A 24,266-nucleotide genomic window follows, 5' to 3' on the forward strand; every position below is an offset into this window, starting at 1 on the left:
ATACACATCATTCCTGACAGTGGACCATGTATTCTCAGACCAACTGCATCACTGTGGTATCTCATGAATTCTACAATGCCATCAGCAGGTGTTCTTTGGGTTTTGCTAACCAGGCTGTCAAAAGGTATCCACAAACTATCTGTTGACTCATTTGCTTTGGCTCCTCCTGCTGATGACTCCTGGGGTTTATGGGAGTTTGCAGGACAGTTCTACACCTGTCAATCAAACCTAAGACAGAAGGTAAGCCATTTGTCCAAACTGGAATTAAATGGTCATGTGTTTTGAAAGTTCACACTGGCTAAAAAGGCTAATGTTTAAGCCATGTGTGCTGGGTTAAAATTACTCCCAGCAGTTTTGGCTCTCCATTCATCGGCAGCTATGGATTAACTAAATTGTATCAGATAAGATGATGATATTCCAAGGGGAGTTGTGGCTCAGACTGGTTTAACTTAGACACGTACGTGCCAATAAAAACTAAACCAGCTGGACATTGGCCTGAGGACACACCTTTAAATAATGCCCGACTCACACGTTACAATCTCATAACACTGCTCTGACAGAGGGCGAGTTGCGTAGTTGTGGCTGTCTTAAGTAAGCGGCGCCGCTGCAAGAGCAGCGCAGTTTTTGACGCTCCTGAATGTATCGGTGTTATGAGAGCCCTTTTGTAAGCTACATACCTCACTGGTAGTTCGCGTAGCAGGTGTGCGGGTTTCATAAGCGTTTAAACTGGCAGCAAAGTAAGGACGTAATAGCTTCTCTTCAGGCTGTATTTTTTTTTTTCAAAAGACAACCCGCTGATCTGCTTGTGAGTTTGCACTGGCAGACACACAATGTTTCCAGCTAGCAGATACTCATGCCAAGGTACGTCAGCTAATAGCCGGTTAGCTAACACATTTCGAGCTTGCACTGTTTGACGTTAGATACCGCTGTTGGATTTCACCAGCATTTTTTTTTTTACTCTAGCATTTAGTACGTAATTAAGTCGTGAATATGTTTTCCTTGTTGTTAAATGCGTTTAGCAATTATTTTTACAAATGCTAAGCTTAGCATTAGCCCAAACAGCCTAGCACCCTCTCCTGTGTTAGCGTAAAGCTAATAAGTAGGTTAAAGTTGAACTAGTAAATAGGTCAGTTGAAATGAGTCCTAGGCCTAAGAAACATTCACTGTTACGAGCCAGAGGTTTAGGTACTTATTTTAAGGTCCCGTCATTGTTTTGAAACTTAACAAGCTATTTATTAACGGGAGACCGATGATAAATCGCAGTCTATCTTTGCAGCAGTTAAAGAGTAGCTCTGCAAGCTTGGCACTTAGAAGTGCAGCAGTTGCGCAGGGTAATTACTTCATGATCTAATTGTTGACGTGTTTTGTTTCACAAGTCCTATGACTACATAAGAGGACTTATGAACCTGCCTAAACCCATAGGCTTTGACTATTTGTGCTGGTTGAAAGTCTTTTAATTTGTGTCTTTTCTTTTTTAACCCACGCAGGCTGAAAGCAGTCAAGTTAGAACAGTATTTTTGTTCACGTTACCACCAGCCGAAACTGGTCTTGACTGGCAGCTGTTTTCTGTCTTGCAGCCCACAGATGTGCCAGGTTATTACAGAAAATAAAAACAGAGCATGCTACCCCTCAGCTCTACACAGCACTACACAGAAGGGCATGCTCTACAGTGTCAACACCCCGCATTACCACACACTACACCATCCATCCTCGAGATAAAGATCCAAGATGGGAAGGTAAGTAACTTTGTTATAAGTTAATTAAGAAGTTAGAATCATGTGATTAATTAATTATTTACATAATTATTTTTTAAACACCTTCTGCCCGCTGTATGGAGTCTGGTTTTTGCAAGAGTCACAGAATTGTGCCTGCCCCCAACCCCCAAGCTAAATGCTATTGAGTTATATGCTGATAAATCATTATTTTCAATCCATGTATTCAATACGTTCAATCCACTGTACCCTCATCCTACCTTTTGACACAAATAAAGACTGAAATACTGGGTAGAAATCTTTTGTACAGCTTTCAAATGAAACTGTATACGTACTTGTCAAAATCCATTTTCAGCTTTTTCTCCTAGTGTGTTTCCGCATCGGCAATCAGTTTTAGAAGCATTTTTTTTTTAATAGCCCTTTTCCACTAGTACCTACTAGAGATGGACCGATCCGATATTATGTATCGGTACTGATACTGACCTAAATTATGATACTGACCTAAATTACTGGATCGGATATTGGAGAGAAATAAAAAATGTAATCCGATTCATTAAGTATCACGAAAGCACCTCACAAAACTTGCGACATGGCGTAACTCAACTCATAACCTTAGCACGTAGGAGCAGTATGCGTAACGTGATAGAGCGGCTGTGGCGTGCGTGACCTCTCTGCGGTCTGGTTGAGCATTTGCAGCTTCGCTACCAAACCAGCATTTCATCTCAGAGAAAGTTATCCCAGAGAGAAGTAAAGCAAGTATGTAAGTTCATCTCTGAATGTTTGTAAAGCATTCCCATGTTAAGCTTAACAACCGATATATGGAGCGACTGCCTCTTCTCTCTCCCTCCCTCTTCTGTTGCTACTTCAATCATGAAACTGATCAATAATCGGCTGATCGGCTTTTCTGTCGCAACTCTCGTCTCTCTTGTTTGTTTTTGGCCCGCTTTTTTTTTTTTCACACTGCATCAAATTAAAGTTGATTACGTCGATTAAGCATCATGAGGTGGAGGGTGGGGGTGGTTCCCTATTTTTCATTTATTTTTTTATTTATTTTTTTGCTGGGGGTTGGCAACCCTATTAGTTAGGTTGCTTAATATTTCCGCTTAGTACTCTTTAAAATACCAGAATAGGGAGGATGGTGTAGGTTTAAATTTATTAGATTGATCAGTATTGCTGAACTATGAAATATTTTGGGTGCAGTGTATTTTTTGCATACAGGTATAACAGAATAGCTTGAGTGTTTTGTTTTGTTTTTTTAACTTGAGTATGAAATTATACAAAATGCAGCAAGATATTAAAAAAACAGTATTATTGATTAAAAAATACACTATATCGGATTCATATCGGTATCTGACATAAAAAAGTGGTATCGTGCCATCTCTAGTACCTACTGGAATCGGATTGGCTCAACTCGACTCAATTTTTAGACTTTTCAATTAGGTGGTACTCAGTTGTAATAGAAAACAACTGAAACCGCAGGTAGTGAAAAGGGGCTCTTCTTGTCATCAGTTTCTCTCAGCATTTCATCACACCTCTTGCACTCGGTCTTTCTGACACACACTTGAAAAGCAGTTTGGCAGACTTCAGTTAGGTTAATGTTTTCATGGATTTTGTGGCACACTATATTTGTATATCTTCTAATTAGTTAAAGCAAATTTTCCAGAGGCAGCTGTATTTGAGGAATCATTGGAGTCTGGTGCTGAGTGCACAAAGTCTTAGTCAACTGCATGCAGCAATCATAAAAAGAAATCAAGCTGAGTACACTCAAAGAGAAATTGCAGTGTGGATTTGGTATGCTTGTCAACTCTTAAGCATGAATAAAACAATAAAATTATTTTTGTTTTTTGTGAAGTCTTATCGTTGTTCTAATGTCAATCCAAATTTAAAGTTCACTGTGTTCATTTATTGCCATTCAGTAAATAGTTTTGTTGCTTTTTTCACTTTTAGTGTTTTCTGTAGCTACATTGATTCCAAAAATTCTCAATTTTTGGTTTGGGGTGGCATTACTTTGGCTTTAACCAAAGTAAGACCATCTGGGCACACAGAGTTGCTGTTTTCATCCTAGATATTTAAAACTAGCTAAGTACTGAGCGGCGTTCTCTTCCACATGAGTAATCATTGGAGTCTGGTCTGAGTATCTCTTCCATATTTAATGTTCTTCATGCAGGTGTCGAAATGGAGAGGTTTGCAGATGAGGCAGATGTGGTGATAGTTGGTGGAGGTCCTGCTGGTCTTGCAGCAGCTATTCGTCTGAAACAGCTAGCCAACAAACATGAAAAGGAGCTGCGAGTGTGCCTTGTGGAGAAAGCCCCTCAGATTGGAGCACACACTCTGTCAGGAGCCTGTCTGGAGCCCAGTGCCCTTACTGAGCTCATTCCTGATTGGAAGGAGCGCGGGGTAGGTGACTTAAAAAACATGTGATTGATGTATAGATGTTTTGTAGATTGTGTAATGCATCTGACATGATTGCATGTAAGGAACGCTGTATTTAAAAAAGCCAACATATTGTGCATATTATCACATACAGTACTCTGCAGGTGTCGGGAGCCACCCCTTATTTCTTTATATTTTTCTAGGAAAACAGGAAATATGAGCAGCAGCTTATTAAATGTGCAAACATGGAAATACATGGAATACTGGAAAATACAGTATATGAGACAGAAACAGAATTTGTGCAATTCTGTGAAGCTTGAAAAATTGTTTGGTATGTTAGAGTACAGTACAGGTATAAGAATGTAATTTTTTAATATTAGAAATTGTTATAATTATAATTGTTTTATTATATTGTTATTATAGTTTATATTATTAGAAATCCTTTGGAAGTCAAACCATCAATAATAATGTTTGTACTACAGGCACCATTGAACACACCGGTGACTGAAGATGTATTCAGCATTTTAACAGAGAAATACAGAATCCCTGTTCCCATACTGCCAGGTAAAAGCCGCACGTATTAATTTTTAATAAAAATGTTATAACACTGTCTTATGCTATATGTTTCAATAGAGTACTGGCAAAGGGATATTTTAGTTAGGGTTACGTTTTAGGTTGAAGGCAGAAATTGGAATTGCACAAATTGGTAAATTCAGGGACTTTCTTGATTACACTCTATTTTCACCAAAAATCTTCATGTAGTCAATAACAGACTGATTCGTTAATTGTATATTTGTGTATATTCATGTTCATAGATTCTTAATGTTTTTTTTAATTATTTGTTTTTTGTTTGTTTTCTGTTTGTTTGTTTTGCCGCTTCATATAGAAATGTGAAAATATTTTTTTTAATCAAGTATCCGGTCTTTAAGTCTGAAGTCATAAGCTGTTTCCGGGTCCAAACTCCACTTCAGGTCCCAAAGACAAACAAGCACTGCATCATCACTGAGAGTTACAAATTATCTAAATTCTTTCATCTCTAATAAAATGACCAGTATGGCTGCTCTACCAGGTTTAACATGCAGGCATCCACAAAAACAGAATTGATGAAGTTGTGACAAATGCAATTGCATGACAGGATGCTGTAAATGGACCAAACTTCAGTCAGGGAAACAACTGAGATAATCCATCCACAATACGAGTTTAGTCATTAATATACTGCTGCATGGGCTGAGCTGTAATTCCATCGTAAGGTTTTAAAAACTGAGCTTTAAAATGTGCTGCAAATGAATATTGGCAATAACACCGAGAGACTCCAACAGTGATCACTGACTTTTTTTCAGGGGGCTTGTTTAGATTAAATAGAACAAGATACAAAGAATTAAAACATAAAAACACAACATCCTTAATAAATGCAGAGTAGTTTGGACTCTGAAGCAGGGTTTATACGTCATCACTTAAAAACCAGATTATATCATTCCAAATCTTATATCTTTAGGGTGTCTACATGCCCTTTTACAATAAATGTAATAAAAGACCTTAAAAAGTATAATAAACTAGACTCCTGATCTCTACCTGTTTAGAAGTGTTTTAAATGGTTTTAGGGCACGTCACTGCAGAAAGTTTCATGGTAGGCTCACGATGTGCATGAGCAAACTTGCCTAAAAGAAAGCAATTGCACTATAAATATAAGGTGTGGTTCCAAAAGTCTAGCTGAGACAGTAGAATGGTTGGAACCCTAATGGTATGAGCCAGCCTGTTTGTTAGTCTTAAGGTTAAAGGTTAATTTTAAAGGGTCTTAAAATGGACTTTGACCAAAATATCTTCACAAAAAGACACAGAGGTTTACATTTGATATGGTTGTTTTTGTTTTGTTTTTTTATTTTGCACTGAGATTGTCAAGTCCAAAGACTCAAAAATCTGTAATTCAGCTTATTGATAAAACTCTGGAGAATCCAAGGTGCTCACTTAATCTGTGGATGACCTTTCTTACCGTTCATAGGCCTGCCCATGCAGAATCATGGTAACTATATTGTCAGGATGGGGAACCTTGTGCGCTGGCTGGGGGAACAGGCTGAGGAGCTTGGTGTTGAGCTGTACCCTGGTTATGCTGCAGCTGAGGTAAGATGGTCTTTGATTTTTCATTGATGTACTATATGTCATTGGTATTCAAAACTTTGTGTGATTGATGTCTTGTTCACGAGACACGGTATCTGAATTACCAGTTGTAAGATATTTACGAAACTTGGTGAGTGCCTTGCTGATCTTGTTTATTCTCTTGAAATTGTTTGTTTGGCTTCTATGAGGCTATCAAACTTAATTAAAACTTACTATTATTGCTTACACTACTGGTCTGGTTTTATGAGTTATAAAAGAATAACAAGAGACTGACATCACAAACCTTGTATGTCTTACTTTACATGATAGGCTTAAAGGTGGTAGGAATTTACAGAATTAGGAATGTATAGACATCCAGTTTTCAACCATCTTAATTAATTGAACATGTAGTGATTAGTGCTCTCTCAGTGTGTAAAGTGTTCATTGTTAACTCTGTTATGTTAAGGTTTTATTTCATGAAGATGGAAGTGTAAAAGGAATTGCCACCAATGATGTAGGCATTGCCAAGGATGGATCACCAAAGGTAATGTTCTGTGAAAAGTTCATTTAATAATACTGTTCCACTCTTGTCTTTGGTGTGTTAGCTTAATGAAAATTAGAACCTTTAGGGAGTTTCTTGTAATCTACACATGAATAGCTTTGATTTATCAGGTCTTTATGTTAGATATATAAAACAAACTGAACCATCAGGCATAAAAATATGCCGTTTCTTTATTTATACCTGGGGAAAAGGTCTACAAAACAGTATAGAGCATTATATATGTTGTTTTTGTTTCATACGCTTCATGTAGAAAATCATATTTGGCTCTGAGAGTGTAGGGTTTGATCTATTTCAAGGGTTTTTTCCCCCCATTGTGCATCATTAGTGTATACAAAAAAAGCAATTCAATGTTTGTCACCAGGACAACCTAACTATTCTCTGTAATCTATTCAGTTACTTGTCTTTCATCTACGAATCCTCCTCCTCTCTTGCATCAGGATATTTTTGAGAGGGGAATGGAGCTCCATGCTAAAGTCACGTTGTTTGGTGAGGGATGTCACGGCCACTTAGCCAAGCAGCTGTACAACAAATTCAACCTGCGTGAAAACTGTGAACCCCAAACCTATGCCATTGGCCTGAAGGAGGTAAATACCATACACTGTCTTTATCAGCTTAGTATTTCAAGATTGGATGACATTGTGGTTCTATAAACATAAATAAGAAGTCACTATAAGCTTCAGGCTTCATCGGGCTTGCTCTAAATGCTTAGTTTCAGGGTTTGTTTTTTTTTCTTTTCTTGTCTGTTTATGATTCTCTTGATATGGTCATCACAGGAACATAGCGCTGGCTCTAGCCACAAACCTTTTGTTTTCGAGACATTGTCAATCAGAATAAAGCCATTGTTATAGGTGGCTTCAGCTTGCAACAAAAGACGGAGTCCACTCAAGTTTACTGGGGTTTAACTGGTTTATTTACAAAGGAAAATGCAATGAGTTGTTTGATGTGTGTGCTTACCTGAGTGAATGGTGAGTCTGTGTCCATCAGCCTAGAAGTATCACTGCCATATTGAGGAGAGGTCACAGTCTAGGATACAATCAGTCCCTGACAATATAAAGCTGGGTTAGGCCTCCTTAGCTCCACCCGGGGTCATATGACTTACAAAAGCAAACTGACAGGAGGATGATGACTGTTGACTTTAAAGGAAGAAGTGCTAAAACAGAAAATGGATGAACTGAGGCTCTTTACTAAGGCCTAGGATAAGATAAATAATTACCATTTTCAACTTTGAGTTATGCAGAGTTACTAAAGGTTATAATATGGCACTATAATACTAAAGGAATAATATAGTAAAGATGCATCACGATTTGTAACATCTCATTTGTCTTTGTTTTTGTGTCTTTTGTCGTTAGCTGTGGATGATTGATGAGAAGAAGTGGAGGCCAGGCAGAGTGGAGCATTCTGTGGGTTGGCCCCTGGACAGAAACACGTATGGAGGATCCTTTCTGTATCATCTAAATGAAGGAGAGCCTCTAGTGGCCTTGGGCTTTGTTGTGAGTGGTTTTGTGCACATTTTACCAATCCATACATGATAGCTGGATGTTCCATGCAGTAAAAAAATGTCAGGATATTGTTTGAGCTTTTCGATAAAGGCTTTGGCATTTTACATTATTATTTTTTTATTATTCAGTCTGTAGAGTATGAATAAATAAAAGCAATTCATTCTCAACATTCATTCTTCCAACTAGATCATATGTGTTGTAGGATTACATATTATGTCTGTGTGCTGTATCTGATGTAGAGATAATTCGAAATTTAAATTGCGCATGTATCATGCTTTTAGCAATAAACTAAGAAAAAAAAAGGTCTCAAAGCAACCCTGATGTGATCACAGCTTCTGCACACATGCACTGAGACAGTTGATATCACTGGGTTTTGGGGTTTTTTTTGCAAATATTCTCCAACTCTGTCAGACTGGATTATGAAGCTCTCCACTGGTCATTAATTGAGTTCATTTTGCATTTCATTTTACCACCAAAAGACACACGCACACAGTCTTGCTTGAGGCTGATCTCATATTTTGTCCTGATTGCATGATGCCATTTTGAGTTGTTAACTGGATATTCAGAGCTACTGCCATAAATGCCAGGCAGGTTTCACATCTATGACCAATGCCTTTCATGTGCAGTCAGTGAATGTGGCCACACATCAAGCACAGAGGAGTCTGTTTCCATATTTGCCACTCTTTAAACTTTAGCCTCATCCTTCTTCAGACAACTCAACACAAGGTGACCTTGTGTTGCGTTATAGAGGACATTAGAAGTCCTGGTATTTTTTTGCTTCAATGTCCAATGTGAGCTTTCATACCCAAAAAACTTCCTCCCATAGTTTCACTCTGGAACTTTCAAAAAAGTTCAGTATAAGGTTCAGAGTGATCTGAACAGGTACAAAAATAAGTAGGGTCTCTATTTTAAGTTTAAATGATCTGGCAGGCATAGATTGGTGGCAGAAAATGTTTTCAGCCTGCATTTGTCTTCAATGATTATTATTTTATTTTTTTCAGTCTGTTGAAGTTACAATTTCTCTCACGTCAGATCGGTCTAGACTACACTAATCCTTACCTGAGCCCATTCAGAGAGTTCCAACGCTGGAAGCACCATCCCTTTGTAGCTCCAACACTGGAGGGAGGCCAGAGGATTGCATATGGAGCCAGGGCCCTGAATGAGGGAGGATGTCAGGTGTGTTTGTACTCTGCGTAATTGCATAATGAATGTCCAAAGAGTGAGTACAGCTCATCACAAGATGTACATCACAACTTAGGTTTACTCTAAGGACTGTTTTAATCTATTAATTAAAGTCATGAGCAATCAAGAGTAAACAAATTAAAGTTGTTAACTCCATATTAACAGCAAACAACAACAAAGAATTGATTACAATATTGTGTGTTTGGTTATTAATTGTATAAAGCATTTGCATTTGTGAGTCTGTAAAGTGGTTGTCCTGATTTTTCTGTTTATGATTCCTTCCTGGTCAATTAGAATTTTAGTATTAGTGTATTTTAATAATAAAAGGTCTGAAAAGAGATTAGGTAATATCACTTGAGCCATCAGAGATGGAGAGGACAAAAGTAGAATATTAATAATATAAACACAGCTTTTTAATTAGTAATAATTGTCATTTGTTTTCCATGGGGCAGGGGTTTTGAGCCACATGCAGCTCTTTTGTCCATTTTCCATGGCACCCTCTGGCTTTTAACATAAACACTAGATGGCTAAGTTGTTACCCTTGGTAACTGCCTTAACTGTGTGCGGACCAGTTGTGCTTAATGTGTTTAAAAAATGTTCAACATTACTATATTGACCAAGCATTACATTCTACTTGTACAAGTGCTGAACAAGGTGGAAAGTTAACACTGCTCTCTAATCCATATGGACAGCAAAAGTGATCACCTGGGGTGGCAGGAAAAAAAAAAAGTAAAAATATATATATAATATATAATATACTGCTCAGCCACTCCTCATTCACATAGACAGGAAAGCTGGGGCCTTTGCTCATCCCTGAGGGGGTTTTACATAAATAGATGCCTGAATATTAATTAAGTCTTACTTTGTCATGGGCCAGAAATTTGTTTAGACATAGTGACACATTTTCCCAGGTTACATCTGATTAAATGGCCAAATTCAAAAAATCCAATTAAAAGTTTACTTAAAAGTAGAACAGAAGAAAGTTAAACATGAACTACTTCCTGTTTCTTTTCAGTCCATCCCAAAGTTGACTTTCCCTGGAGGACTGCTGATCGGCTGCAGCCCCGGTTTCATGAATGTGCCAAAGATCAAAGGCACCCACACAGCAATGAAGAGTGGCATGCTGGCTGCTGAAGCCATTTTCCCCAAACTCACAGCAGAGACTCTGGACTCGGAGACAGCAGGTACAGAGTTTAAGACCTAGCAATGGTCATGGTAGCTACAGCACCTGTATGTATTACATTTACTCAGTCATGGGATGTTGAGGATTCTACCTCTCTAAATCAAATTCTGAAACAACATAGGGGAGACCCTACAAACCTGGGTTGCACAAGATTGAATGGCAGGTAGCAATTCTGAAAGGTTGAAAAGGTCAGGCAATAAAGGCTTATGAGTTTTCAATACACAATGAGAAAACTTCTTTCCTAAGGGGCCATCATCTTTGTGCTCAAACTGAAGGTGCATCAATCAGGGAACTGCAGTATCAATAAAAATGTCAAGTGTAAGCAGTTTCAAGGATCATAACTCACTTTCTGAAAGGACAGAATTCATTGACAACGATTTATCACAGGTTCAACATAACCAAAAGGGAAATAATATACACTTGCCTAAAAAAAACCTTCATAGGCAACAAAATGGAACTCATGAGTACAGTGCTTACTCAGTTAATAAAGGTTATGTTTCAAATCTTGTACTCTGGAAAGAAACATTTTTTTTTTAAATGGTTAGTTAACCAAATTGCTTTTTTACACCTAATGGTAGTGCCCATTTGAGATGGTTTCAGATTTACATGCAAGGGTTTGGTGTAACATTGTTTTTTCCACTTTCATTCATATTCATTCAGCCTAAAGTCCTCAAATTTGTTATTGTTAACTATCATTTCTATTTTATTATTTCTCCTCATTAGGGCTTCATGTACCTGAGTATGCTGAGAACCTAAAGAATTCTTGGGTGTGGAAGGAGCTGTACGCAGTAAGAAATATTAGGCCATCATTCCACAATTACTTTGGCCTCTACGGTGGTATGATCTACACTGGCATTTTCTATTGGATCTTTAGAGGAAAAGAGCCTTGGACCTTAAAACACTGTGGTGAGTATTGCAGAACAGATTCTTTATTTTAGGGCTGCAGCAATTCATCGAGTAATTTGATAATAAAAAATTCTTGACACATTTTTTTGCTTAGATGCTTCGATTACCACGTGGCTCTGTAGCGCATCATTGTCACCATGAAAACGCGAGCGTTCTAAACAATTATAAGATCTCTTTTCAGCAGCACAGAAACTTTGCATCAAAGCATGGGGCAAACTTCAGATATGCTCGCTTTTCTTCATTTTAGCCACTACATTCTCCTTTAAAGGCGTAAAGACAAACACTCTTCGCTTGTCTTCTTCACACTTACACACAAGCACAAAAACACATGAACCTGAACACACAACAAATCTACCTCGTCAGAGAGTACTTGAGAGTATTTATATATATTTTTTCCATCCATCCATTCTTTTCCACAGGGGAGCTGAGCTACCATAGGGTGAGAGGCAGTGCAATGTTTTAAAATTTTAAAACATTACAATTACTAAAATAGAAAACCAATGAGCAGTTCATTTAGAAAGACCTGTGCTTTTTCTCTTTTGAGTATTTATTATTGCTCATTAATAAGACAAAAGTATTTCTTATCCAATTATGTGATTAATTGATAGATTACTCAATCACTAAAATAATCGGTGGCTGCAGCTCTACTTTAACCCTTTGCCAGGCTGTAAAAAGTCTGTACTGCCAGTGACCTTGACTTAATGTGCAAAGATTGCAAAGTGGACTACTGTAGGTTTTCCACTGTGTTCAAGTTTGTTGCTGCAGAACGGCAGAAACCGCAAAATACCAGTGGTTTGTCTTTACCTGAGGTCTGAGGTTATCTTATCCTAGCGGATAAATCAGCATTTTGTGACCAACTCTGCAAAATCTTTCTCAGGTACTGATGCAAACCAGCTGAAACCAGCTAAGGAATGTACACCGATTGAGTACCCCAAGCCTGACGGCAAGATAAGCTTTGACCTGCTCTCCTCTGTGGCGTTGAGTGGGACCAACCATGAGGGGGACCAGCCCCCACATCTTACCTTAAAAGATGACAGCATCCCGGTCGCCAGGAACTTGGGTATTTATGATGGACCCGAGCAACGTTTCTGCCCCGCAGGTAACGCCACTACAGTCCCTAAAGAGAATTGCAACATGTTTTCCACATAGTAAAGTAAGAAGGTGAAAACTGAGTTCTTGCATACATATCCACATCAAATTAAACAGGGCATGTTAACATTGGTAACACAGAAGCAATGTGCTTAGAGGGCAGAGTTACATAATCTAATCATTGTAGTTTAAACATAATAGTCACCTTGACATTCAGTCTGTTCAGAAAAGCAAAGCAAACACTTGTACCTGAAAACTGGAACCAGCAATGATTTAGTTCTTTTATGTGTTAAATGGTCAATGCTTTATCAGAATTGCTCTCATTTAGTGTTCTCTTAAACCAGTTATGTGTAGTTGTTTCACCAAACATGGAGCACACATGTACTAGTTAGCATTGTTACCTCACTAGATTGAAACGTCCAGTTTGGTTGGGGGCTTTTGAGAGTTTTTATGTTCTCCTGTAAGTTTTTGTTGGTTTCGCTCCTGTTACATTAATTCAAAGATGATGTGAATGTCTCTCTGTATTAGCCGTGCCTTTCACTTGACTTAAGCAGGCATAAGCTTCAGCCCCACTAGAACCTCTTTCTTTGAATTATTAACAATGGAGACCTCTAAATAAGGGATTCCGGCCCCTCTTTTACCCTCCAAGGAAGAGTCTCTCCTAATCAATAAAACATTGTTCTGAATTTATCACCTTTGTCTTAAAGTAAAACATCTCTATCCTGGTTTTACTAGTCTGAAAATTATGTGACTATTCCTGTGAGCATCCTACTCAATAGATTTTGAACACAGTTGAATACCTTTAGGAGATTTTGGACCGGTGAATTATGAAGCACTACCCACAATGATTAAAACAGCAAATGAAGCAAAGTCTGGTTGTACATCACTGCAATATAGTTCATGAGAGTTGTACATTCAATTCCAAGGCTCATTGAAGATGTTCTGATGGGTTAATGTCTTATTGAGAACTTAAGCTATTTTGACATATGCAGGCTTTAATGTCACAAATGTTGGGTGCAGTAAGCTCAGATATTAGGTGAATGCCTGTGTGGTATCACATTGCGGTGATGTGCAAAAGTAGCAGCTAATATTATGTCCTCTTGTTTGCTGCTTCTTACAATTTCTTTCCAGGAAACTTCCACACCTTAACCATAGGATTTAAAAAAAAAAAAAAAACACCCAAGTTTACCAATTCCTTCTGCGTGCTACATGTGGAAAAAGGAGGCTGTCAAAAATCTTGTATCCTGATTTTCTTTTTCTTCCCCAAAAATATTTTAAGGTCATTTGCAAAAACTGACAGACTGTAAATTTCTATAGGTACAGTAGGTTTTGCATGCACACCAGGCAATGTTGCAAGCAAGCTAAGTATTTTAAAAAAAGAGAGCGAGTTGAGGCCAGCATTCCTGGGTGTCTCTGTGGTAATGAGTAACATTTTCTTGTTTTTAAAAGCTTCAGCCTCCATTTAAAACCAAATCTCACAACAAATGTAATGACATTATTATCAGTAGGTTTAGGGTATGAGTGAGTTTGTTTAAGCCAGGTAGACAGGCTCAGGTTCTTTGTGTTTATCTCTATTTGAGTTAAGCTAAACTCATTATTCTGTCTCTCAGACTGTGGCTCCATTTGAATTCTCTGGAAACTGAAACTTAATGATGTGAGGTCTACGAGAAGCAAAATGCAGCACAAGTTGAGACCCACAGACGCAAGCCCTAAAGAGCATGGGAGAAAGGCCAGCAGTTACATTAATACCCCTGTACACAGTGCAGCTTTAGGTCAGCAAGGTCCAAATGCTTTTTTTAATAGTTATGGGAATACCAGGGTTGGCTGGCGAAAAGCAGCAGAGAACTAACACAGCTTAAATCTATTACTTGCCTCCAACCTTACAGCCTATAAACTATCCTTGAGGTTGTGTTGTTTTTTTGTATTTTTTTTTAATCACAACTATGTTTGGAGTATAATCAGTCAGCCTTACACTGTTCCATATATTAAGGCCACAAAATCTAGAACCTGCTACATGTTTAAAATTTAAAATGTAGTTACAGAAGCACTGTTAGGTTTTGCCCTGCACTCATCATTACCAGTTTCAGGCTGTTGTTTGGAGGCTTAAATTATTATATTTACCACAGCCTACATTCATCTGGGCACAAACACTCATTAACCATGATTAGTCTAACTAATTTTGCAAGCACGCATTAGGAATATGGTTTTTAAAAAAATCTATAACTTTACCATCACTGTGTGCACCTTTGGTCTTTATCATCCACCCATCCATCATCTTCCACGTCTTCAGAGTAGAAGTGGGGCTGGAGTCTATCACTGGGCTTTATAGGGTTTGGTAATAGTTAGGTCTATGTGCTATTAAAATTAAAGCAGGGAGCAGTAATGTAACTAGGAGATGGGGAAAATTAGATGAAAAGCTGATTAAACTATCAACTTTTACTCTCATTATTTCATCTTGTTAACCTTTGTGGTAGAAACAAAACATTCTTTTAATGAGTGGAAAAAAACCGACCAATTTTAGCTAATGGTTCTTCCTACATTAAAAAGATTTATAATTTATGAAAACTTATGAAAATAAAAACCCACAACATTAAGACATTTTGCCTGCAGGTGGGGCAACCATTAAAAGAAAGACCTGAAGCAGACATAATGACTCGACTATTTTCAGAAAGCAACTTTAAACTGACCCGTGAGTCATTCGTGCAAACTCAAGGGATGAACTTAAATGCCAAATAGTGCGCTCTTTGCTATCATCCAACTACACTTCCACAGTCCAAATGATGTATGCTGTAGGCTGCCGCCGTAGTGTAGATCAGTTACTCCCACACTCAACAATCCTTTCTTCTATCGCATTTGGGGTGACGAGATCTCCCCCTTTGACCTGTCGGCCTGGCTCCCCCTTGCCGTAGCACTCTGGATCCTCATATTTATCTCACTCATGTCTGGGGTGGGGGATCTAGGACTACTGGATACAGACACCCCCAGGTGGGAATCAAACTCCCACTCCCAAACCCAAGGCATGTAGTCTCATCACTACGCTATCCAGCTGCTACAATACCTAGCATAATGGATAATGGCTGGTCTTACTTAGGCTAAAATAAAAAAAAGCATAAAAACAGTCTCACTGTAAAAACATACTGAACTAGTCATTGCCCATAAATAGTTTATAATTGACCTCATCACATTCACTGAATGGACACATTTTAGGAAAAGTCATAAAATATAAGTGTTGGTGTTTTATTTCAACTTTCACAAGATTTTTAAAATGCAAGGGGGCTAAAGCAGTTCTAGTGTTAAGAAATAGGAAATAATATGCAGACCTGAAAGACACATCTGGTCCTTCAGTTTATCCATGGACTGTTTGCTGAAGCCTTAGTAGAAGAAAAGGCTGAAAGATGCCGGATTACACAAACACTGGATTAAAAAAATTAGTGGCAACCAGTCTTAATGATTGTCAATATATACAGGGGAGGTCAGGAGAGAGTACAACAGTGTCTAGAGCCATCTGTCACATTTGGGGATCCTTTCAAAACTGATGAAATTATGAATGCAGACATGTACCGTCAGATTTTGATCCTCCATCTGGAAAGAATGTAACAACGGCTTCTTTATTCAGAATGACAGTGATCCCAAACATGCTGTCAGAGGGGTAAAAGCAAGCACCTAGACAGATAGAAAACTATCAGTGCAGCAACCGTAACAGAAACTATAAAAGGAAGAACTCCTCAGTATCCATGTAAGGATTTGATATAAAAAGTATCTCACATAGATAATCATGTCATTACGTCATTCAAGCAGCTTTTCTTCTGGGTCTGTTTTCTAACTCGTTTACTCTCTCACCCACAAACACTCAGGTGTGTACGAGTATGTTCCCCTGGACACAGGTGATGGGATGAGGTTGCAGATTAATGCTCAGAACTGTGTCCACTGTAAGACCTGTGACATCAAGGACCCGAGCCAGAACATCAACTGGGTTGTGCCCGAGGGTGGTGGCGGACCAGCCTACAATGGAATGTGACCATCTTGGGTGTTTTTCTGCTTTTTGTGTTGAAAGATTACTTGAGTATGGAAAATGTGCCTGAGTATATAGAGCTGAAGTAACTATGTAGTTATTTGAGGGTACAAAAAAGGACAAAGGATGTTTAAAAACTTGGTGTTGGAGAAATTGTTTTGCAAGGCCGTGTAAAACTGAAGTCAGAATTTGCAGTTTTTGCTGCTTTGGAGGCATTTTAAAGTGTTTTGTTTTTAAGAAGTACTTGACCAATTGTAATAGTGTATATATGATCACCTCAGGTTCATATCAGCACTACTGGTGGTATATACAGTATTGTATATATTATGATAATGTCCCAGTACTAATAAAGAAACTTGACGGTTGTCCCTTTTGTTTTATTGACCTCAGTTTAAAAAAATAAACACAAAAAACAACATAAATAAACACAAATGGATATCCTGCTTGTAGCCAAGAGCACTCTTAAAATTCCTACCATGGAATAACACACACACAAAATTGCTTTGCTAATCTTCAAACCACCTGGTTTTCCAGCACCGTGCAATCAGACCGATGTTCACGAGATTCATTACAGTAAAGGCAGGTCCAAGCTTACAGACATTAAGAAATGTGCATGGTGTAAAAACATGAGAGGACCCATGAAATGAAAATACTGAACATTTTCACCTGGATACACTCCTTATCTGTGGGTACAGCTTCCACTGTAAATAATGACAGCCAATTGCATCATGAGGTCAGATAGTTTAGGCAAACATTTTGGCATAGATTTTCTTCTCTCTCTCTTTCTCCTCCTGGATTTTAAGATGGACTTTCTTCAATTCATTGGTGATTGCTGTGAAAAAGAAGAGATTTGAAATTTTATAGATCGGTTCTAGTTTCTATTAACATTTCCCCTCAAATATCCAGTTTTCAGAGCAAGTTTTAGTTCCCATACATCCACTTTTTGCCCGGCTAGTGAGTTTAAAAAGACAGCCTGCTCCTAAAGGCACAGAGAGAGCATGAAGCACACTGATAGCTCTTATCTTCTAGCCTGCAGCCAATGAACTGAAGCTTAACATATCAAAAGGGCTATGAAACACTGTCAAAAAGCTGCAGTTTTGCAGTGAGCCTGATGCACCCAGGACACTTAAACGTACATAGTGAGGATGTGGTTCCTTGAACACTCCCTCCTCCCTCTTACAGCATCCTATTTTCCTACTAGCTATGCAAAATCCAACCATTAAAGAAACTGATTCATTGGTGTGTTGTAGTTGACCTTTCAGGGGACCATACTTTTTCATTTTCTGCAAAAAGTCCAATTAAGAGGAACAGAAATCTTTTGGGGAAAAACTACTGTCTTTCTCCAGCAGGACTATGACCTCTTTGCTAAGTTTGAATAACACGAATATATATTGAAAAATAAAACATAAACTTAGTGTCCCAAAAGTTCGATTCTGTTCATCCGGACGTAGCGTTTTCAGTGGGAGAAACGTTCCTGCTGCTACTACTGCACATTCACCCAATGTGTATACTATACACACATATATATATATATATATATATATATATATATATATATATATATATATATATATATAATGTTCTTCCTCTACACCCCCCCCATTTTTGCACATGTCGAGGAGCGTGTCAGGTTACATTTCAATGTGTGTTATACTTGTATAACTATGCATGTGACGAATAAAGAACCTTGAACCTTCTTCAGACTCAGCTGACTTGCAGGTTTCCCCAATCTTATAAACAGTACATTGCACAGTGACTGGAACTAGCCCACTGAATGAACAATGGGCTGTGAGGTCAGTTCCTTGATCACTAATATGCAAATTCCCATGACCACTGACCAACAACTATTGATCAAAAACCACTGATCATAAACTTGGTGTATTCTTGCTATGAGGACAAAATCAAACCAAGACTTTAGTTAAAACAAAACCACTGCAGACCTTACCTTTATCCTCTGGAGCAGTTTCCTGAGCTTTCTTCAGATCAGACTATCGAGTTAGAAGCACAATAAAAATAATTAGTTAAAATCAGTTCTGCTCATTGATTTAAAATATTTTTAATGTTAATGCCAAATTGCGAAATGCTAAACTTCATATTTAATTTTCACTGCAATTGTTTACAGGAGAATCTACTAGATAACTGACATATAAAAGGCAGTGTGTTCATGTTGTGCTGCTGGGTTGTACAGTCTCTAACACAAGAGGCTGTTCTGTAGACATTACCATGGCTTTGTTATATTCCTTTAACCCCTGCCAGGCCTGAGCCCTGCGGAAAAGTGCCTTAGTGTTTCCTTCACTCAGCTCCAGAGCCTGTAAGACAAGAAAAATGATTCTTTGGATGATTTGATAAAATTTTAAGGTCACATTTCACAGAATCTAAAAGATTTCCACATGATTTTTTGAAGTAGACAGAAATAAAACATCAAAGAGACTAAATAGACACTTTTTTCCCCTAAAATGCATGTAATCTACAAGGAATATATAATCGGTTTGACAAATTCTTTTATTTCCTTTGTAACTCCAGACTGATGACAAGTGCCCAAAGTTTGTTAAAGGTGCTGGTAGACAGATTTTAGCCTCTGTAGACAGAATCAGGCTAAGCACTCGTGGGTGCTATCTTCAGCAACAGAAACTGGGTACTGATTGATATCTTAGGTAAGAGGACATAAGCTTAGCATGTGAAGCCTGATAAGTTCACCAGCGGTAAACCCTAACAGCCACACAGGAGCACTCGGCTGAATCTGTGATATGTGCTACAGTCTGCCTTGTTCCAGCTCATGTCACCTGATTGCAGCTGTCCAGAGCTTCCTGCCACAGCTGCATCTTCAGTTTGCAGGCTGCTGTGTTGAGATAGCAGCTGAGGGCTGTGGGCTCCAGCTTCTTCTGTGCCTCCTCTTCCACTTGTTCTCCACACACCTCCAAGTACCTATGAACATAAAAAGATCATTTGTTAGCTTTTGGAATTATTCTTTGCTACTGTTTCCTTTGTTTGAAAATCAGGCTTATACACCACAACAATCCTCACAGAGCACTTTGACAGATGAAAATCATCTCTGGGTTACTGGGAGTAATATTTAATTCCTGTGGAATATCTTTTCAAAGTGACTTCTCTTTAAGTCAAGGTGATTATGACTGCAAGTAAATCAAAACCACCTTACCTGAGAGCTTTACTATATTTTTTGACTGCGCCTTTCCAGTCTTGAGACTTAAAAAGGTTGTTTCCAATATTCTTCACATCTTCAGCAACAGACAGAACTTTCTCCATCTGAAAAGAAGCACAGGTCAAAGTGAAACTGGAACCTTTGATCTTAATTTGCAGTTTTTGCCATCATTCCTCTTGCTTATGTAAGAACAAGGAGAAGGAGACATTGCTAACATTACAAACACAAAGTCTAACCTCCAGAATTTCTAAACTACTTTATTTCAAAGTAAAATTGATAACATGCACAACAATGACCTCAGTAATAATCTGACTCATTATTACTGGGAACACTTTTCCCCCTGCTTCCATTATTTACCCGACTAAACGTGACCTTGTGATATTGATTTTTTTTTTAATCCACACTCTCATTTGGCTTTGGATGAGCCAGCAAACAAGCATATTAAAAAAAATGCCACAGTGCTCCTTGCAGAGCAGTTATCTGCCAACCTGAGTCCTTGAAGATCAAAGACAGCGCTGATACTTACATCTTTAAAGTCGATGTCGGAGTCCTCGGGGAAGTCTGGGTGGGCATCTGTTCCATCACTTGGTGCAGCGCCCCAGCTGTCCCCATCCTTATGCTCACCACAGTCAGCTATGATACATGGCTGCAAATGCAGATGATAGCAGAAACTTTAAGATAGCTTAACAGACCAAATGTGTTTTGGCCTTAACACGAAAGAAAAATAATGAGCAGATTGGTGTCATTAACTTCTAAGAGCAGGTGTTATCTTGGTTAAATAGTAAATGTCAGTAAAGACTCATTTACCTTCACAGGGGCATCATCTGTAGTATCAATGCACTCCAGCATTTTTACCACTCCGATCCCTTTCAACACTTGTCCAAAGACCACATGCTTTCCGTCTAAGTGCGGCGTGGGGACAGTTGTGATGAAGAACTGCGAGCCGTTGGTGTTTGGCCCTGCGTTAGCCATGCTCAGAAGACCCACTTTGCTATGCTACATGGAGAAAGAAAATAGGTTGGATAAAGCAGCTGGAACATCAAACATGAGCCATAAACATAGCCATCGTTTCTGAGTAACTTTGAATTTCTTTGCTTTGCTTCAGTAGATAATGGAGGCAAAAGAAAGACAAGAAGCACTAAGGGCACAAATATCCAAGCCAAGCATTTCATTTTTAAAATGATAAAACTTCACAAATCAACGTGGCGCATGAGGAAATTCAGCTAACTCTTTAAAATCGCCTGATGTAGAATCATAAGCCATTCTCACACATGAGCATCCGACAATTTCAAGAGAATCAGGTTCGGATTATTTCCACTGTTCTCCTTTCTCACGTGTGGCACGAGGAGGGGTTAAAGCAGGCCGGAAACGATCTGGAACGGCATTTCGGCACCTTCGCTTCACAAGTAATTAAACCTGCATTACTGTTGGCATTACTGCTGAATGAGGTCATTTTTCGTGTGCTGTAGCCTGGCGTTGCTTCACTTGCTCAAACATAACGACATCCCACATAGCCCTTACATACCCTGTGACGCATGCATGAAGTAGATGTAAATAAAAATAAATAAATAAAACTGCAGTCACTATTCAACATCTAATTAGCTACAAGAGACGAGAAATATAAAGTAACATTTAGATGTTTTTAGGTGGGAGGTCATTACAAGTACACAAAGTGTTTCTGTGATCTCATCTGTGATTTCCCAGGAAGAGAAAAAATGTTTATGTGGAACACTCAGAGATGTGTAAAGATGTAAAACGAGAGAGCAGGAGGGGAAGATAAGATTATTTTTAAAGGTAAGAATTGTTCAACAAGTTGGAAATTTGATCTACTACATGTGACCTCCTAGAGCTTTTAAATCAGATATGGGATCTATACGTCATGTGTTGCTCAACCATGTTTTTTTTTAAAGTCTTGCAAAACAAGCTAACTTTGTGTTATTCAAATTGCATAAAAATACCGCACTGGGCAGTTTGCCACAATGTGGTGAAGTTTACAGTAATACATGTTATGTCACAATGGTACGGGTTAAGTTACACTAAAGGTAGCGGATATTAATTTCAATTTAAGCTAGAGATGCTGATTAAATCCAGTCAATGAATTTTACCTTTTCTACCAGCTTTATACTATGTATTTATACTATGCTTTATACTATGTATAAAGCAACATTTACTTATGTCTTGCTGAATTCAGGTGGCTAAATGCCAGGAAATAGTGCGCAGGAGGCAACACACACTCAACACACTCAAGGACAGCTTTTACAACAGGCCAATAGCCCTGATCAATGCAAAAAATAATAATATTTATATTTATAACAAGGAGCAATAATAATTAATGTGCAATAATAACAGTGTGCAATACAAATACACTTATTCTTCTTTTTTATTACTAAGTTATTATACTGTGTTGTGTTGTTTGTGTTGCGTTGTGATGTGTCGTATCGTGTTGTGTTACATGTAGTGCCGACGTAGGACAGTTTTCCAATTTTATTGTACTACTGTACTATGTATGACTGTGCAATGACAATAAAGAGTTATCTTATCTTATCTTATCTTATCTTATCTTATGTCTATTTGTCCTTTGCTGCAATCCAACATTACACATACTCTGTAACTGAGAGCTGGCAGGTTAAAGACTGGATAATGTTCTCTCATGCACTTCTGTTGGGTAAGTCCTAGAAAAGTTTGGAGCTGCAGTGCATGTGTGAAAATGGCTACAAATTTGCAGTCCTGGTGATAGGTCGTGTACCTTGTAGTGGAAGTTTTCATCCTCAAACTTCTCCCCATAGATGCTTTCACCCCCTGTGCCATTATGGTTTGAGAAGTCGCCTCCTTGGATCATAAACTTCTTGATGACTGGCAAGAATAAATTTACAGCCACGTTACTTTTCCTATAATAAACAAACTTAATATTAACACTGTTCCAGACTTCTTATTATTAAAATTGAACTCTCAAGGGCTCAACAATCCCAAAAGAATCCAGGTACTTACTCTGCATATTAAATGCTTTGTCGCACAACTATTAAGAGAGATCATTTGTGTGAGCAAAAAACAATTCATTTACACTTTGTGTAAATTTGTAAACTGTAGGCATTAACATTATATATTTATTATCTCTTACTTGTCTATATTAAATTTAGCCATGCAAGCAGTATTATTTAAACTCAGTTTTAAAAAAAAAAATAGTACTCATAGACCTAGTTTCCAAGCCACTGATTATGCCAAGACTTGGGATTTTCTCCTAGGAAATGTACTGAATATTCAATAAACGATATATTCTCCAAATGCTTCGCTACCCTGGATGTCCTTTCAACTACTCAGCTATTCATCTTCAAACTCTCCTTCCAAAGTTAAGAAGTCTATTTACTTCTATGAAACGGGCATCCTTTGAAGTGCAGTGGTTTCCCAGTCGATTTGCCAGTGCCCTTTTCTCCAGTGCACAGAGCCCGGAAGTTTTCAGCAGTCTTTGGGGTTATGTCAGCAAACAGCTCGAGAACAATTCGGCCAGCTGAGGACAGAAAGCAGCTCGGTTTAATCAGTTACAACACCAATGATATTAATCTGGACTATGTTATCAAGCGTCAGTTTCTATATTGAAAAATCATCATTGTTTAGGTAAATTGAAATAATAAGATTGAAAACATTTTAAGTGACCCAAACTTATAATTATAATACAATAGACTGTGTACTCGTTCCTCTTTTAACCTTTCATGTTTCACTTATAAGAATATGGTAACACTCGACAAAAGCACACGTGGTGCATACACTCACAAAACTGGCTCACAAAACGTTTTAATTTGCCTTAATGCTCTTAAATGGACAAACACGTGTAATTTACAGCTTGGTTTATTTCTAGTTGATAGCGTCTTTGGCATGTGGTATATAAATCAGTTTCTAGAAGTCACTAGAACGTGCCAGGATGGTGCTAAGCTAACAAAGCTAAGGCTTAAAGTGGCGCAAATAGATGTTAAACAACAGTCGATTTCAGATGTCCTGACCTCTCTCCCCATCAATGTCTACGTCCAAGAAGACGCGGGGGTTTTCTGGGTTTGAAGGCTTGTCGGATGGTGTTGGGTAAGACATGTTTTAATAAAAAATCAACACTAAGTCTAGCGATGCTAGCTAAATCCGACCGGTGCACTGGAGCAGGTTGAACGGGATGAATGGGAAAGACTTACGACTTCCGATGACTAAATTCAAAATAAAAGCCGGCTGATTACGGTCTATGTTAACAGTATACTCTCACTTAATTTCTAGTGACTCTCACGCGGTTTTAAAAACAAACAATGTTTATCTAATTATGACTGGCAAAACAAAAATAACAGATACAAAATAATAGATACAAAGGTAGAAGTAGAACAGAAGATCAGTGAGTATGACTGTACGCGTATTCCGGTTGCGATTTCCAAAGTAAAACACCAAAAAGACGAGATCACCGGTCTCCGCTGTTGTGTGTTGTGCTGCACATGGATTCAGCACTCAGAGATAAAAGTATAC

At 38.2% G+C, this 24,266-nt stretch overlaps 2 protein-coding genes across 3 annotated transcripts; one reads left to right on the forward strand and one right to left on the reverse strand.

Annotated features, from left to right (window-relative positions):
• The first annotated feature begins 220 nt into the window (after positions 1–220).
• etfdh (electron transfer flavoprotein dehydrogenase) lies at positions 221–16,977 on the forward strand. 2 transcript variants are annotated; one of them, XM_040010100.1, is made up of 13 exons: positions 221–240; positions 1,578–1,736; positions 3,880–4,109; positions 4,568–4,649; positions 6,085–6,203; positions 6,646–6,723; positions 7,179–7,325; positions 8,091–8,231; positions 9,273–9,416; positions 10,438–10,606; positions 11,329–11,511; positions 12,389–12,610; positions 16,455–16,977. In XM_040010100.1, the coding sequence occupies exons 3-13, from the start codon at positions 3,888–3,890 to the stop codon at positions 16,616–16,618; spliced, it is 1,671 nt and encodes a 556-aa protein (XP_039866034.1). In that variant the 5' UTR covers positions 221–240; positions 1,578–1,736; positions 3,880–3,887; the 3' UTR covers positions 16,619–16,977. The 2 variants fall into 2 exon arrangements, with proteins under 2 accessions (XP_039866034.1, XP_039866035.1); XM_040010101.1 differs by lacking the exon at positions 221–240 and adding an exon at positions 509–861.
• ppid (peptidylprolyl isomerase D) lies at positions 16,974–23,953 on the reverse strand. Its single transcript, XM_040010102.1, has 10 exons — positions 23,768–23,953; positions 23,137–23,277; positions 22,519–22,625; positions 20,580–20,768; positions 20,299–20,418; positions 19,770–19,876; positions 19,396–19,537; positions 18,835–18,921; positions 18,558–18,600; positions 16,974–17,444 (listed from the first exon to the last, which is right to left on the reverse strand). Exons 1-10 carry the CDS (start codon positions 23,850–23,852, stop codon positions 17,356–17,358), a joined length of 1,110 nt encoding a protein of 369 aa, XP_039866036.1. The 5' UTR covers positions 23,853–23,953; the 3' UTR covers positions 16,974–17,355.
• Between the last annotated feature and the right edge of the window lie 313 nt (positions 23,954–24,266).

This window comes from Simochromis diagramma, unplaced genomic scaffold (assembly GCF_900408965.1).
Source record: "Simochromis diagramma unplaced genomic scaffold, fSimDia1.1 OVJJ01000585.1, whole genome shotgun sequence".
NCBI lineage: Eukaryota > Metazoa > Chordata > Actinopteri > Cichliformes > Cichlidae > Simochromis > Simochromis diagramma.

Excerpts from the sequence above, each read along its gene's own strand:
- etfdh (XM_040010101.1), top strand. The coding sequence starts at position 831 with ATGTTTCCAGCTAGCAGATACTCATGCCAAG. Across the intron at positions 4,110-4,567 it reads CTGATTGGAAGGAGCGCGGG|GCACCATTGAACACACCGGT; the intron begins GTAGGTGACTTA and ends TTTGTACTACAG. Across the intron at positions 6,724-7,178 it reads CCAAGGATGGATCACCAAAG|GATATTTTTGAGAGGGGAAT; the intron begins GTAATGTTCTGT and ends CTCTTGCATCAG.
- ppid (XM_040010102.1), bottom strand. The coding sequence starts at position 23,852 with ATGTCTTACCCAACACCATCCGACAAGCCTTCAAACCCAGAAAACCCC. Across the intron at positions 19,538-19,769 it reads AAATATAGTAAAGCTCTCAG|GTACTTGGAGGTGTGTGGAG; the intron begins GTAAGGTGGTTT and ends TTATGTTCATAG. Across the intron at positions 18,922-19,395 it reads CTCTGGACAGCTGCAATCAG|GCTCTGGAGCTGAGTGAAGG; the intron begins GTGACATGAGCT and ends CTTGTCTTACAG.